Genomic DNA, 14,913 nt, shown 5'->3' on the forward strand with positions numbered 1-14,913 from the left:
TGGTCTTTGAGTCAGCCACACAGCGTTCTCTGTCAAGATGCTGCTGCTGGTGTTCTCTTGGAAGTTAGTTAATGCTGGTTTAAAAAACAGCACTTCTGATTTTTACAAGCTGGTACTTGTGCTGGCAATAGTAGTAATTACTTCAAATATTCTCAGTCATATGCAGCATTGTTTTAAGTTCATTTTTAATGTGAAAAATGTTTACTTTAATTCCGTGTCATTAGATACCAATTTATATTTTTTAACTTGTAAAAATTATAATATTTCTAGGTTATGCAATATTTGTACTTTTTTCTTTCTTTCAGATACAATTTTAAAAAGTAGTCTTATTTAAACAAAGGAGTAAAATTTAGTTCAAACATCAGTTTTAAGCAAGCTTGAAATTTAGTTCAAAGTCCAGTCTGGACAGTAACAAACTAAACTGGAAAAAATTTTCTTGTGGCAGTTTGTTCATAGTTTTTAAAGAATTGAATGGAATTATTAGGACTATATTGGTAGCTGGATAACATTGTTTGGACAAATCCTTACTAAAATAGTGTAGATATTGCCATTGTTAATGACAGCTAGGCATTTGAAGTTTGTGAAGCAGTATTTTATTCCTTTAGATTCAGACGGTCTATAAATACATTTCAGTATATTAAATCTGTTTGAAGGTGTTTTTAACAGTGGTAAGCCTTTCTTAAAATGAATACTGAAATTTTTAGAGACATAATGCCTTGGGTTGTGGGGGGAGGGCACAAGCTGCAGATACATGGTACTTACACTTATGTGGTACAACTGCACAATAAACTGTGGTACTAGAAATTACTTAATTTGTCATGTTTTATTTTGTCAGAAATGCTCGGGGCTCACCTGTGTTTATTGAAATGGAAGCAGTAGCTATGTGCTGCATAGTGCAGTGCCTGGTTTGGACTTCTTTTTAAAATGCATCTTTAATTTTGAGTCTTGACCTCTTGAAACAGTTTCCTGTGTGTTGCTATGAAATAACAATACTTCCCTCTGGAAGATAAAATTTCCTGCCTAAATTATCAAGACACCTATTGAACCGTGATTGCAAAACTTGTCAACTATTAGGGTTTATTAATTAAATTTTTAAGTCGTATTACATGTAGTGGAGAACCACTTCCTCAGTCTTCACTACGTAGAGATGCTCCTTACAAGTCTGTTGTATGTAATAGGAACCCTTTCAAAAGACTTTCAGACCATCTTACAATTTTCTAAAGTAATGAAGTTTTGGTACATGGTGGGCATAGTGTGCTGTGACTGTTTTTCACAGTGTTTGTAGGTTTTACTGCTAGGTCATGCTTTTTCCTCTTTCCATCTTGTTTGTTTGGTTTGTTTTTTTGTCGTCCCCCCACCCCCCCGCTTACAAATTGTACATTTTCCAGCTTATATTATGTACTTGTTTTGAGAAAGTGGAGAATATTCAGATTACCAAGAATTTGGGGTCTTGAAAATGTAGCTGAACCCCTATTGCAGGTGCCTCACCTGCTAATTCTGCAGTCCAGTGACAGCTGTTTCCCGTAGCTCAGTTTTTGCTCTCTGGCACGACTGATACTTTGACATCTTGTAGAAGACTACATATATGTTAATAATGTGCAGCCCTGTGAATGGAACAGCTAATTGAACTGCTCCAGCTACTTTTTTTGAAGTATAATATGGTGAACATGAATGTTTTATAAGAACAGCTGTACTGGTTCAGACAAAGGCTTTGTCAAATCCAGTACTTGTCTGCAACAGCATCTATAAGTGAGCCTGTTAGGGATGAGAAAGAGCAGGGAAAGTAGATGTGATACCTCTCCTGAAAACTCCCTTAGACTCACACTGTTTTCAGTCTAGGACATTTCCTGAGCCTGATGGGGTTTGTCTAGTTGGGAACTCGCAACTAATCTCCCTTGTTCAATTTCCTTTGAAGCCCATCTAAATTTTTTCTTTTGAGTCCTCAGTATCTTTTGGCAAGGGATTCCCAACACCTGTTGGGTGAAGTTTTGTACATAGTTCTTACTAACTCATTGTTACTTTCTATTAAAAAAATACATTGAGCAGTCAATCTCTATCTATGGAGGGCCATGTCGTCTTTGATATTACAGGACCGGGGTTGCATGTTATGTATAATATGTGTGCAAAACACTGATTTGGTTACACAAATATGACTTCTGTTTTGTTTTGTGATTTACTCTTCTGGCTACTGCTGGGTTTGAGCTTATAGTTATATGAAATAAACATACTACTTAGGAAACAGATCCTGGGGTTTATGGTCAGCTCACAACCCATTGTTTTATGTATTAACAGCATGAGGATATTATTCCTCCTCTTTTTCATTTCAAGTTTATCTATGCTTAATTTTGTTTGCCTTTTTACTGCCCAGTCCAGTTTCATAAGGTCCTTCTGCATTTTTCTAGTTATCTTGCATTTGCTATCCCGCATAGCTTGCTTTTGTTAAGTAGCTGGTTAACTGTATCACTCACCAGGTCACTCTTTCAGGTCGCTATAAGTTTGTTAAGCAATGCAGGTCCCAGTGCAGAATCCTACAGAACTCTGCTAGTGACTCTCCTGGTGTCATCTTGGTCATATCTCTGTTCTGTGCTAACCCAAGTAAATGAGGCTTACATGGTAGCTCTTGAATCCTTTGAATAATTCCATTAAGCTTTTATACGGGATTAACGGCTTCAGATTTTAATTTGGATAAGTGTTATGAAAATAAGCTTGCAGATTTACAAGAAAAAAAAATCCCGTGGTAACACACAGGCTGCTTTCTGTCCCCTGTGTGGGTTCTCTGACTTGACTGAGTTACACTATAAGCACAGCATAAGCCCATCCTCGTTAGACTTCAGTCAACTGTCAAACATATATCCATTACAAATGAGACTGTACCACTCTTGCACTTGCTCATAATACTTCGTAAAAAAGGAAACACTTTAAGTGTTCCTTGCTTTGATTCCAGCCAGGTGTTTCTCATGACATGACAATGCTTCTGAAGCTTTGTGGCAGAAATAGTCTGAACTGGGATGGAGGGAGAGCTTGTTTATAACACAGGCATTATCAGGTTTTTTGGTTTATTACAGTGTTTCAGTGACAGTCATGAATCAAGTCCCTACTTTGCTGTTTATTGTACAAAAGCACCAAACATCACCAGTGCATAAAAAAGCTGTCCTTGCTCTGAAGGCCATGCAGCCAAATTTTGTAGACTATCGAGGAATGTGATTAAAAAATAACAACAACTTTTACTTCCTAATTCACATGTCTTTTAAATGCCATGTGAAATTTATTAAGGTCACAAATTCTATTGTTTAGTAGATTTTAAATAGGCTTTTTTTCTGGCCTTTGACAGTGCCTTTCCAGCATGTGGCTGTTTGGTTTGTATGTTAAGGGTTTATATGGATTTTTCACTGAAAGTAACAAAATAAATTATGGTGAAGTTGCTGAGTCCTCTGTAATATGTAAGAACAATTTTGGACTTCTGTTACCATTGTATGATATGACTGTACTTCTGATAATCAGTCTTCTGGAGGGGACTGAAATTTATTGAAGTGAATATGTGATTTTAGTATCTTATTGACCAAACTTGCTAAAATTTTCACTTTGATTTATACTAATTAGGATTTGCATTTTTGCAATGTGTAGTTGTCAGGGAGAATGATTGTTTAACCATTCCAGGAAAAAATGCTACTAAAAAAATGTGTCTTGGTTAGAAAATATGGACACTTAAATCCACATTAAAAAAAAGAAAAAGGAACTCTATACTATTTTATTTTCCTCTGTGCATTGGAGAATTGTTTTAAATTGTCAAAAACCATAGCGGGGAAAAAACACTTTTGACAATGAGGGCTGTTGATTGTAAACTATGTAATGTACTGGCATATTTCACAGAATAATAGAGGAAACTGTAAAACAGCATTTATGACTTAACTATTGTGTGAGAACGCGTTTGGTCTGATTGTTAACATATAACGGGGCCAGAATGAAGCACTGGAAACACAGGTGCTACCCCTTTTGGGAGTGGAAGGAAAAAGGTGACACCTGTGGCTTTACCTAAGAGATCACTTATCTGTAGTAGATGTGTCAAAAATGTGTAAAAAGTAACTTCGAAGCTTGAGACTTTTTTTGCAGATTATATAAATAAACGTGAGTTTTCAACTTTCCTCAGTGTGTAGCTTCTGTAATTTTTCTTTTTCCACGGAGAGTGTAGAGTCCAGTGTAGTGAATTTGAGCCTGCAGACAATTGGCTTCCTTTTTAAGTTACCTTTTCATGATCTCCAAGAAATAGTCTATGGACCTTTAGTTTACCTGAAAGGTCAATAATAAGGTGTACATTTTTTACTATCCAATTCCAAAATTTTTGTTACTGTAAGAGTTGATGGTAGGTATTTCTTTAAGAAAGCTTGTTAAAGCATTATGTCTACATATTTTTTTCATTGACAAAAAATGTTTGACCAGAACCTTGCTATGTGGATATGTAATTTTCAGAGACCTCTTGGTGCTGTTAAAATATATTTAGGTTACTTTAGATTCATTCATTGGGTTTGTGATATGACTTTCGTCACTGTTTTCTGAGATTAGAAACAATTGGAAAAAAAGGCCTTTTAAGCCCCTTAAAATAACCTGTTTTTTTGTTTGTTGTTGTGGTTTTTTGTTTTATTTTGTTTTGTTTTTTGTATGTAAGGGAATTATAGAGGAAAAAAAGCTGCTGAAGACATGGGCATGTCTTGCCTGGCATGCGCTTTTAGCCAATCAACTCCTCCTGCTGATAGTCTGATAAGGGCAGTTACATATGCCAGCATGTTCTTGGTGGGCTTGTATCAAGCTTCATTGAAGAATGATTTCATTACACCTTTCTTTTACTGCACTCTTTGATAACCTTAGTGTAATTTTACGTTATCATGCTATATTCCTATAGATACAACTGTCAGAAGAAGGTGTTTGTGTGGCTCTCATTATTGTGGTACCATGACAATTTTAATTTTTTTTATTATTATTTTATGCTTTTGTTATGACAATACCTATATGCTATTTCACTTAAGGGGTAGACTAAGATTATTTAGTTGTCAAAAAAGGTTATTGACCGTGCAAGAACAACTCTGTTCTAGGGAATGGACCTGGAGTGTTCCAGCTTCAGTTTCTGTAACATTGATCCTCCTTCCTGTCCCTTGCTACAGATTATTTAAAGGTGTTGCTTTTCATAACTAGATTTCAGGATGCTAAAACTCAGTTATTGTCTTCTGCTGTCTTTTTAGGTCGAAAGAATGTTTAGTGACTATCACACTGAGTGAGTAGAATTTTGAAAAAGAGTATCTATTCCAAGATGATGTAAATTTTAAAATCCAAGTGTTTACACAATATTGTATTCTCATTCCTTTACAAGACACCTCATAAGTTGACTCTAGTGCCCATAGTTGTTGAGCTGGTGACAGCTTATCTAACAGTGACCTTGCTAAGGTTGTTGATTATTATTACAAAAACTGAAGATGACTTAAGAGGAAATATTCATCTAGGAAGTGGAGTAAGTAGAAATTCTTTTGAAATAATTTCATAATATATTTTTGACTTTAGGATTTGTAAGTAATCAGTAGTTTTCAAAAACTGTTATAGAGATGTGTAATTTTTTATTTGGTAATTCTTATTATACAACATCTCCCTCCATCACATTCTGTAGCTGGAAATGGGGAATTCTTTCCAACTTGATAGTTAAAATAACTAGCCTTGCACTAATTACTTAGACTATATTGTCGTCTCCCTGTTCACATTAGCTGTGGTCATTGGTAGGATGGAGAAAGTTATTTTTAACCAGACAGTGTGAAAAATATTAAAGAGGGAAGATAACTTATTTGTCAGAAAATGTTATATCTAAAATCTATTAGCAGAAATGTTGGCTCTTTGAATGACTTGTATTAATTTGATATGGAAAGCTTCTCTTTAGTACTGGGATGGGAAAATACTTGGTTTGCATGAAAATTTATTAATTCTAAAACATAATGGAAATATGTTTAAGAGTTTCTGTAAAACAAAGTACTTGAGACAGTTGTAAAATTAGAACTGTCAAAGTTATTTCAGAATTTTGTTCAGATTTACAGTTTCTATATCATGTATATATTTTAAAACTTAATTTTAAAATAGATGATTGAATATGATACTAAAAAAAAGTCAACTAAAGTATTTGAACATCATAGAAATCTTGTTGTCTCATTTCTTAATTCCCATGATAACCTGTCTCTCTCTTGCTGTCTCTGCCCTTTCCTTCCCATCTAAAAAAAGCCAAGATATGCTGTAACTGGTCAGCCAAAGTAGATCAGATTTTGTTAACCTGAAGCTCAATAACTGAATTTCTCAAATACCTCATGAAAATAAATGCATGATGTCATATGATATGGATTGTCCCTTGGGTCATTTGGGTCCCCTGTCCTGGCCTTGTCCCCTCCCAATGCCTTGTGCGTCCCCGGCCTCCTCATCAGTGGGTTGGGGTGAGAAGCAGAAAAGGCCTTGAGTCTGTCTAAGCACTGCTCAGCAGTAGCTAAAACATAACACGTGTTGTATTATCAACATTATTCTCATCTTAAATCCAAACCACAGCACTATACCAGCAGCCAAGAGGGCCAACCATGTCCTGGAGTGCATCCAGCACAGCATTGCCAGCCAGGCGAGGGAAGTGATTGTCCCGCTCTGCTCTGCACTGGTGCGGCCTCACCTGGAGCACTGTGTGCAGTTCTGGGCACCACAGGATAAAAAAGATATTAAGCTACTGGTGAGTGTCCAGAAGATGGCAATGGAGTTGCTGAAGGGTTTAGAGGGAAAGCTGTATGAGGAGCGTCTGAAGTCACTGGGTTTGTTCAGCCTGGAGAAGAGGAGACCTCATCACCCTCTACGGCTTCCTCACAAAGAGAGGAGGAAGGGTAGGTCCTGATTTCTTCTCTCTGATCACCAATGGCAGAACCTGAGGGGATGGCAGGAAGATGTGCCAGGGGAGGTTTAGGTTGGACATGAGGAAAAGGTTCTTCACCCAGAGGGTGCTGGACACTGGAACAGGCTCCCCAAGGAGGTGTCACGGCCCCAAGCCTGACAGTGTTCAATAAGAGACTGGACAGTGTCCTCAAACACATGGTGTGAATTTGAGAGTTGTCATACGCAGGGACAGGAGTTGGACTTGATGATCCGCTTGGGTCCCTTCCAACTGAGGACATTCTGTGATTCTGTACTAGGAAGAAAATTAACTCTATCCCAGATGAAACCAGTACAACAGAAAAGAAAGGCCACATAATCACCTCATGTAGAGAAAAGCTGAAGCATAAATTCAGTCCTTACTCGGTGCTGAGGATCTAAACCATGTGTCTAAGTAAGTCTTGGTTGAAGTGCCTCAGTATCCAGAAGCCCTTTGCTTTGTCATAAAATCATAGAATGGTTTGGTTTGGAATGAAACTTTAAAGATCATTTAGTCCAACCCCCCCTACTGTGGGCAAGGACATCTTTCATTAGATCAGGTTGCTCAAATTCCTGTCCAGCCTGACCTTGAACATTTTAAATAAGTCATCCATAACTTCTCTGATCAAGCTGTTCCAGTGTCTCATTGCCCTCATCATAAAAAATGTCTTCCTTATGTCCAATCTAAATCTATCCTCTTTTGGTTTAAAAAATTGCCCCTTGCCATGTCACTGTAGGCCCTCCCAGAAAGTCTGTCCCCAGCTTTCTTATAAGCCCCTTTTAAGTACTGAAAGGCTGCAATAAACTATCCCTGGAGCTTTTTCTTCTCCAGGCTGAACAATCCAATCCCTCTGAAGATTTTCATGGCCCTCTTCTGAATCTGCTCAAACAAGTCCATATCTTTCTTGTACTGGGGACCCCAGAGCTGGATACAGTGCTCCAGGTAGGATCTCACAAGAGTGGAGTAGAAGGGGAAGATCTCCTCTCTCAGCCTACTAGACGTGCTCCTTTTTGTGCAGCCCAGGATATGGTTGGCTTTCTGGTCTGCAAGCTCTGGCTCATGTCCAGTTTTTCAACTACCAGTATTCCCAAATCCTCTGCTGGGCTGCTCTCAATCGATTCACCCCTCAATCTGAATTGACACTGGGGATTGCTCTGATCCAGGTGCAGTACCTTGCACTTGGCCTTGTTGAATTTAATGATGTTCGCATAGGCCCACTCCTCAAGCCTGTCAGGGTCCCCCGGGCTGACGTCCCTGCCCTCCAGCATGTCAACCACACCACACAGCTTGGTGTCACCTCCTGTGAACTTGTTGAGTGTGCACTCAGTCCCACTGTGTCTCTGTCACTGATGAAGATACAAAATAGTATTGTTCTCAGTATGAACCTTAGAGGGACACCACTCATTACTGGTTTCCACTTGGACATTGAGCCATTGACTGTAACTTTTTGGACATGGCCATCCAGCTGATTCTTTATCCATCCATGGAATCCATATCTCCCAATTGAGCAGCAAGGATGTTGTGCGGGACTGTGTCAGAGGCCTTAAAGAAGTCTACGTAGGTGACATTTATAGCTCTTCTGTTGCCCACTGATGCAGTTGCTTTTGATTGAAGTAACTCAATTTCCAGAAGCCCGTTGCTTTGCTAAATGGATATTCAAAACCTTCAATGAAAAATGTGATCGTCTTAACCGAGCCCTCTCCATCCCATCTCTCTTGACTGATTTTGACAGTATCTTTGCAAATGAAAGACTGCTTGGAACGTGTGTTTGCTGTCCCTCTCCATTCCCTGTACCTGTGGTAAAAGAAAAGATTACGGGTAGATACCTGGGTAGAGACCTGCTGAATTAGAATAAATGAATTTATTTGGTCACTTTCTCACTTTCTTTTTCTGGTTTTCTTCCCCATCCACCCTTTCATAATTCCCCTTTCCAGTGGAACTTTCTGTCAACTCTATCAAAAAGCTGATTTCTTGAACACTCAGGTAGTTCTGCTCCGTGTCTCAAAAAAGACAAATCAAGAGCGTCGGTTTTCCCAGATCTTTGAAACATGGGATTTGGGGGGCTCACTGGAATTGTGGCATTGACTTAGGGAGAGTGTTAATTACATACTGTGATGTGGAACACCAACAGAAGGATGAAAGAGCTTGGACTTGCTATTGTATCTTGGTTACAATGTTAGACTTTTCTCACACTTTCCATTCTCTAATTAAGTGATGAAGCAGTTACCTCCAGCCTCTATGAAGAGCATTTCTTCCTACTGTTATTTGTGCTTACTTGTGAGATTCTGACTAATACAAACATGTTACTGACAAAGACTGCATACTCTTGGGTTACCTGCTTTCTCAAAATGAACATTGCCATCAGAGAATTAAGGGGATTTTAGTGCAGTGACTGCAGCATCTGATTATAATGGATTTCTTTTTGATGATGTCTCCATTGACTCAGTAAAGATCTGGAATATACAGTTGTCCCTGGGTGGTGATGCAAAGAAACCTCCTAAAAACTATGATCTTTTGTTGTTTGGACATAAGTGTCAACTGTAAGGTCACCCTTCAATTTTATTTGGCCACAAAACAAATGCTGCCTCAGTATATAAATGCTGCACACAGTATATAGTTTAGATAGATTAGATGATGTCTATTTTGAGTGTGTTATCTTGCAGTGGGGTTGAAACAAACCAGTAGATTTTGCTTAGATCCTTTAGTATTTGTTTCCTTTCAGTGAAGGGTATTTCCTGCTAGGATTTGAGCTTTGTTTTCTCTTGCTGAAAAGCTGGAGAGAGAAGGCCCACACAAATGACCGATTGGCATGTGGTTGACTGGCAGACTGGTCCAAAAATGCCTTTTTTGGACTGGATTCTTCAGGGCTAGAGGGCAGGATGCCTGTGTGTGTGATGCTCGCACCTTCTGCTCCTTACTTACCGAGACTATTTGGGATTGTGAGTGGTCTTAAGTCTTAGGCTGGTTTATCTGCTTTAGGATATGGTTTAAAGTTTAAGCTCTCAGGTAAGACTGGTGTATGCTTTCTGTACAGAGAGTTCAGCGTTAATTTTGGCACTGATAAATGATGTTCTGCTTGAATTTTTTAAGTTATTCTAGAAATTTTTATTTTTATGGGGACAGATTTTGGATGATAAAATGTGTAACTGTACTGATGCAATGCAAATATTGAAACTAAAAGAAAAAAAAACACCAAAAATATGCAAGCCTGAAGATAGCAACTATTTAGTGGTAGGATTTGTGAAACTCCTGGCCAGATGAATTTCATGAATTCAGTATTTTATGAACAAGACATTTTTTTCTATTCCAGAAATGGAAATCAGTGCAAACCAATAGGATGATATTGTCTTCTAGTGATGCAAAATATACAGTCAGTCTTCATGCAAGCTAGTGTAGTTTTTTTTTTTAATCAAAGTGGTGGTTTTTTAGCTGATAGTGAAAGTAATAAAATCTCAACTTTCCCATACAGCTAGGTCAAACTTGTATTTCACTCAGCAGATTAGTTGTGAAGTCTTTTATCAGGGTCTCCCTTCTTGCCTTAAAAACTACTTTTTCTAAAAGTCACCTTTAAACTTGGAATGCTTCCTGTTACTCTTCAAAATGACACTGCATAGGTGTACTATATACGTGGATTAAGCAGCATATATATGACTGCTTTCTAAATTGGGTGATTTTTTTCATTGTTTACTATAATTCATGTATGGATACATATTATCACAACTTATCATTTTTTCCTCTTTATAGGTCCTGCTGGGGACTTGCATCTGGCCTCAATGTGAAATTAAGGTAGAAAAACACATCTACATATGTGTTTGCTATTAGGAGTTAGTTTATTCACTGGTCATACCTGAAGAGTGATGTTCGTCTCTAGACGGCTAACTGCCAGGAAATATAAATGATTGTCCTAGAAGTCAAGCCTCTCTCCTATTTACTGGAGTGAAAATCACCTCCAGATACCGACGGAATATCAACTACAGAAAATGCTTCACGTTATAAGGATGCCAACCACCTAGATTCATGCGCCCTATCTGTACAGTTGTTGTGGATGGTTTGCCATCTGAAAGCTCCTCAAGCTCTTATCCAGGCCCTGAATCTGTTTCTGAAATGTCTCTGCTACATGCTTTGGGTCCAGTGCAGACCTGGCTGGGACAAGAGCTAGAGAAGTGTGGCATTGATGCCATGATTTATACTCGGTATGTCCTCAGTCTTCTGCTGCATGATAGCTATGACTACGACCTGCAGGAACAGGTATTTACATATTTTAGATGTTGTCCAGTGAAAGTGAGTTTTTGTATCAGTTATGTTTTGTGTATCATACATGGGCATGGCTCAGATGGGGGGACGGTTGTCTTTCCGTGTGTGGGTGGAAGGGGGGCTTTAAACCACACGGGAATCAAATCTGATGGGTGAAGTGAGATTAATGTAGCTAGTCTGCTGTATGAAAAATTACATTAAACAAAATTTTCACATTGCAACAATTGATATCAGAATGGTTGTATCATAAATGCAGATCTGCAGTACTCATTATTATGAGGTTAATTTAATATTGGAACGTTAGCAACTAATAAAATTACCGTAAATTGTGTGTCAAATTGGCCTGCCTCACAGTAGTCTGTAGACTCTCCCATCACTTCTCCTCATGAATTTAATCTTGTGCTATTTTCAGTAAAGGACAAAAAAACCCACCCCTTTTTTATCATTCAAGTATTCAAGATACATTATTGCACATACATTATTAATGTCTTTTTTTAAAAAGAATGTTAATGCTGAATCCTGATAAAAGGCATGCAAAAGAGTTGTGGAACAGTGAGTTGCTACACGTGGCTGTAATTCGGAAAAGGTGAGGGAAGAAAAGTGAAGCTGTGTATCACATAGGCACAACTCTATTACTGTTCCCATGTGCCTTTATTGCTATGGATTTTATGTGTTCCTAGAACATACTTATACTTTTCAGTCCTGATTTCACCTCTTTTTGTCTTTTTCTTTTTTCTTTTTTTTTAAAATATATTTTAATTTCTCTGCATTGTCAGCGTATATCAAAATACTTTTAATGGTGGAGTTTTCTGGGTGTAGGACTTGGGGAAATCCCGGTGTTTTCAAGAAGGAATGAGGATGCTGTTGATCATAAGGTGGCTGTGATTACAGTGGGAAAGAAAGGAGGCAAATACATTTTATTTGGTGGCTTAATTATTAGTTCTTTTTGTTGCTGTTGGTTTTGGTTATACTTCACACAGTGCTACCTAACTGCTTCAGAACTTTCATTGTTTTCCAGTTTGCCTTTTAAAATTCATCAAGAGCAGGGCAGGGTATTATGGAATAGATGTAGATGTAGCTGAAGCAGAAAAAAAGTCATGTCAGATGTTGCCAGTTTCTAAACTCTTACCAGCCATTACTGTGCATAAAGCCTTCATGTTTCTCTTCTGCAAAACAGAAAACTTCATATGCAAAAGTAATTTTTATTCAAAAGTTTATTTGGCAGCAGTGGAAATCACCACAAACAACCTCATGACTAATAATAGTGATAATACCACTGTAAACACTCTTTGTAATGTACCTTAACAGTGAAGTTATTTAGGACTTGGTCAGATGTGAATAGCTGTATTTTAGAAGGGGACAGAATAAATTTCCAAAACCTGTTTGACTGGAGGATGTGGGGTGGGGACATAAAAAAGAAGCCAAGTGAAACCACACCAGAATTTGAGGAGCTTTATAGATACCCTGTGGTATTGTGGAAAAATGAAGGCCTGTTTCTTTCCAGTCCGTTTTAGAATGTAGTCGTAACTGTGTAGTCACTACTGTGATAATTTGAAATGACTGAAGTGCCAAAATTAGTTTTCTTTTTATCAGGCTTTGTAAGAAGCAGCATAACTGGATTATGAAAACCTCATTCACTTCATTTCTTGTTTCAATACCTTAACTGTATGATTTGTGGGTTGATAGCAGAACTTTAAGAGTGTGTCTTCTTTATCCAAGTTGATTATCTGAACCTAATGAGCCAAAGAGGGAAGGTTGCCCCATGCTGACAGCGTAGCCAGAACCTGTGTTGCTGAGCAGGTGCTGTAGTACAAATGTGCAGGATGTCTTCTGAATGACATCAAGACGTGAAGAAGCTGGAAGTTTCTTTATCCACCTCCTGCAATTAGATCCTACTTATAACGTACTTTTATTGCATATGTTCCCTCTACTTCAGATAACAGTTTTCTAAGTTTTGAGACCTAATACCAACTTAGTTTTGGGATGCTATTCTGTAATAATGATTGGATGCATATGTTATGAACTGTACTGCTGCCTAATTCCTTTCTCAAATAGCTTAGTCTTTAAAGACTGCAAACACAAATTCTTATGTGGAGAACTGAGGAAATCTTGAAACACACATGCTTGTTCTTTTATTTATTTATTTTACTTATTGCCTACCGATTATTTGTATGACTTGGCATTTTAAAATTTATTTTAGGTAAGTCATTCAGAAACAAGAAAATCTGTGCAGTTTTAATCCAGTTTTGGCGATGGGTACAACACTGAGACAAAGGGCAAAAATAAATACTAGTGTTGTATACAAACAAAAATTGGGGATGAGTGCAACAATTAAACATCTAAATGAGAACAATTTAGGAGTAAAATATTGAGAGTTGTTGAGCTCTTTTAATTCAAATAAATTCCAAAGAAGAGTTGGTTCTTGACATCTCAGGAATTTTTTCTCCCATGCAATACTTTTGATTTTTGAGAAAGATGACAGAATTTCCACAGAAAGAACTGTTCTCAGTAGTAGATTTATTGCAGTGATTTCTCACCAACTTAGGGGGCAGCTACAAAGAGAACAGAGGCTCTCTCTTCACAAGGAGCTATATGGAGAAGACAAGGGACAGTGGGTTCACGTTGTGCTGGGTGAGGTTTCATCCTGAGAAATATTTTATTTTTTTTTTATGGTGATAACAGTCATTCACTAGAACAACCTCCTGAGGAATGTGAGTCCACGTTGCTGGAGGTTTTCAAGATGCAATAGGACAGGGTGCTTGATAATCTTACCTAGGCTCTCTTTCCCTCAGAAGGTTGGACCAGATGATCTTTTGAGGCCCCTTCCAACCTCGGCTGTTCCATGATTCTGTGATTGTTTGCTTAGAAGCACAGAATAATTTTGGTTGGAAGAGACCCTTAAGATCACAGAGTCCAACCATAACCTAGATCTAGCACTAAACCATGTCCCTAAGAAACTCACCTGTATGTCTTTTGAACAGCTCCAGGGTTGGTGACTCCACCACTTCTCTGGGCAGCCTGTTCCAATGCCTGACAATCCTTTCCATGAAGAAATGTTTCCTAATATCCAATCTGAACCTTCCCCTGATGGAACTTGGAGGCATTTCCTCTCGTCCTATCACTTGCTACTTGGAAGAAGAGACCAACACCCCCCATGCTACAACCTCCTTTCAGGTAGTTGTAGACAGCGATAAGGTCTCCCCTCAGCCTCCTTTTCTTCAGGCTAAACAGCCCCAGCTCACTCAGCCGCTCCTCATCACACTTGTGCTCCAGACCCCTCACCAGCCTTGTTGCCTCCTCTGCACTCTCTCCAGCACTCCAGTGTCTTTCTTATGATGAGGGGCCCAAAACTGAACACAGGATTCAAGGTGGGGCCTTACCAGCACTGAGTACGGTGGCACGATCTCTGCCCTAATCCTGCTGGCCACACTATTTCTGATGCTATTGGCCTTTTTGGCCACCTGGGCACACTGCTAGCTCATGTTCAGCCGGCTGTCAGTCAGCACCTCCAGATCCCTCTCTGCCAGGCACTTTCTAGCCACTCTTCCCTGAGCCTTTAGTGCTGCCTGGGGTTGTTGTGACCCAAGTGCAGGGCTTCACTGTGTTGAAGCTCATACAGCTGGCATCAGCCCAACAATCCAGCTGCTCTAGATCCCTCTGTAGAGTCTTCCTACCCTTGAGCAGATCAACACTGCCACTCAACTTGGTGTCATCTGCAGATTTACTAAGGATGCACTCAATCCCCT

General features: G+C 38.7%; 1 protein-coding gene across 4 annotated transcripts in view; it reads left to right on the forward strand.

The window, feature by feature from the left end:
- The window catches only part of KIAA0232, a 70,213-nt gene that overhangs the window by 9,048 nt on the left and 46,252 nt on the right, over positions 1 to 14,913 (forward strand). For all 4 annotated transcript variants that reach the window (XR_013922045.1, XM_080343166.1, XM_080343168.1 and 1 more), the window contains exon 2: positions 10,658 to 11,161. Coding sequence is in view for 3 of the 4 variants with exons in the window: in XM_080343166.1 (XP_080199292.1) it covers positions 10,931 to 11,161 (231 nt within the window). In the remaining variant the exon portion in view is untranslated. The remainder of the gene's footprint in view (positions 1 to 10,657; positions 11,162 to 14,913) is intronic.

This window comes from Nesoenas mayeri, assembly GCF_963082525.1.
Source record: "Nesoenas mayeri genome assembly, chromosome: 4".
Taxonomy (NCBI): Eukaryota; Metazoa; Chordata; class Aves; order Columbiformes; family Columbidae; genus Nesoenas; species Nesoenas mayeri.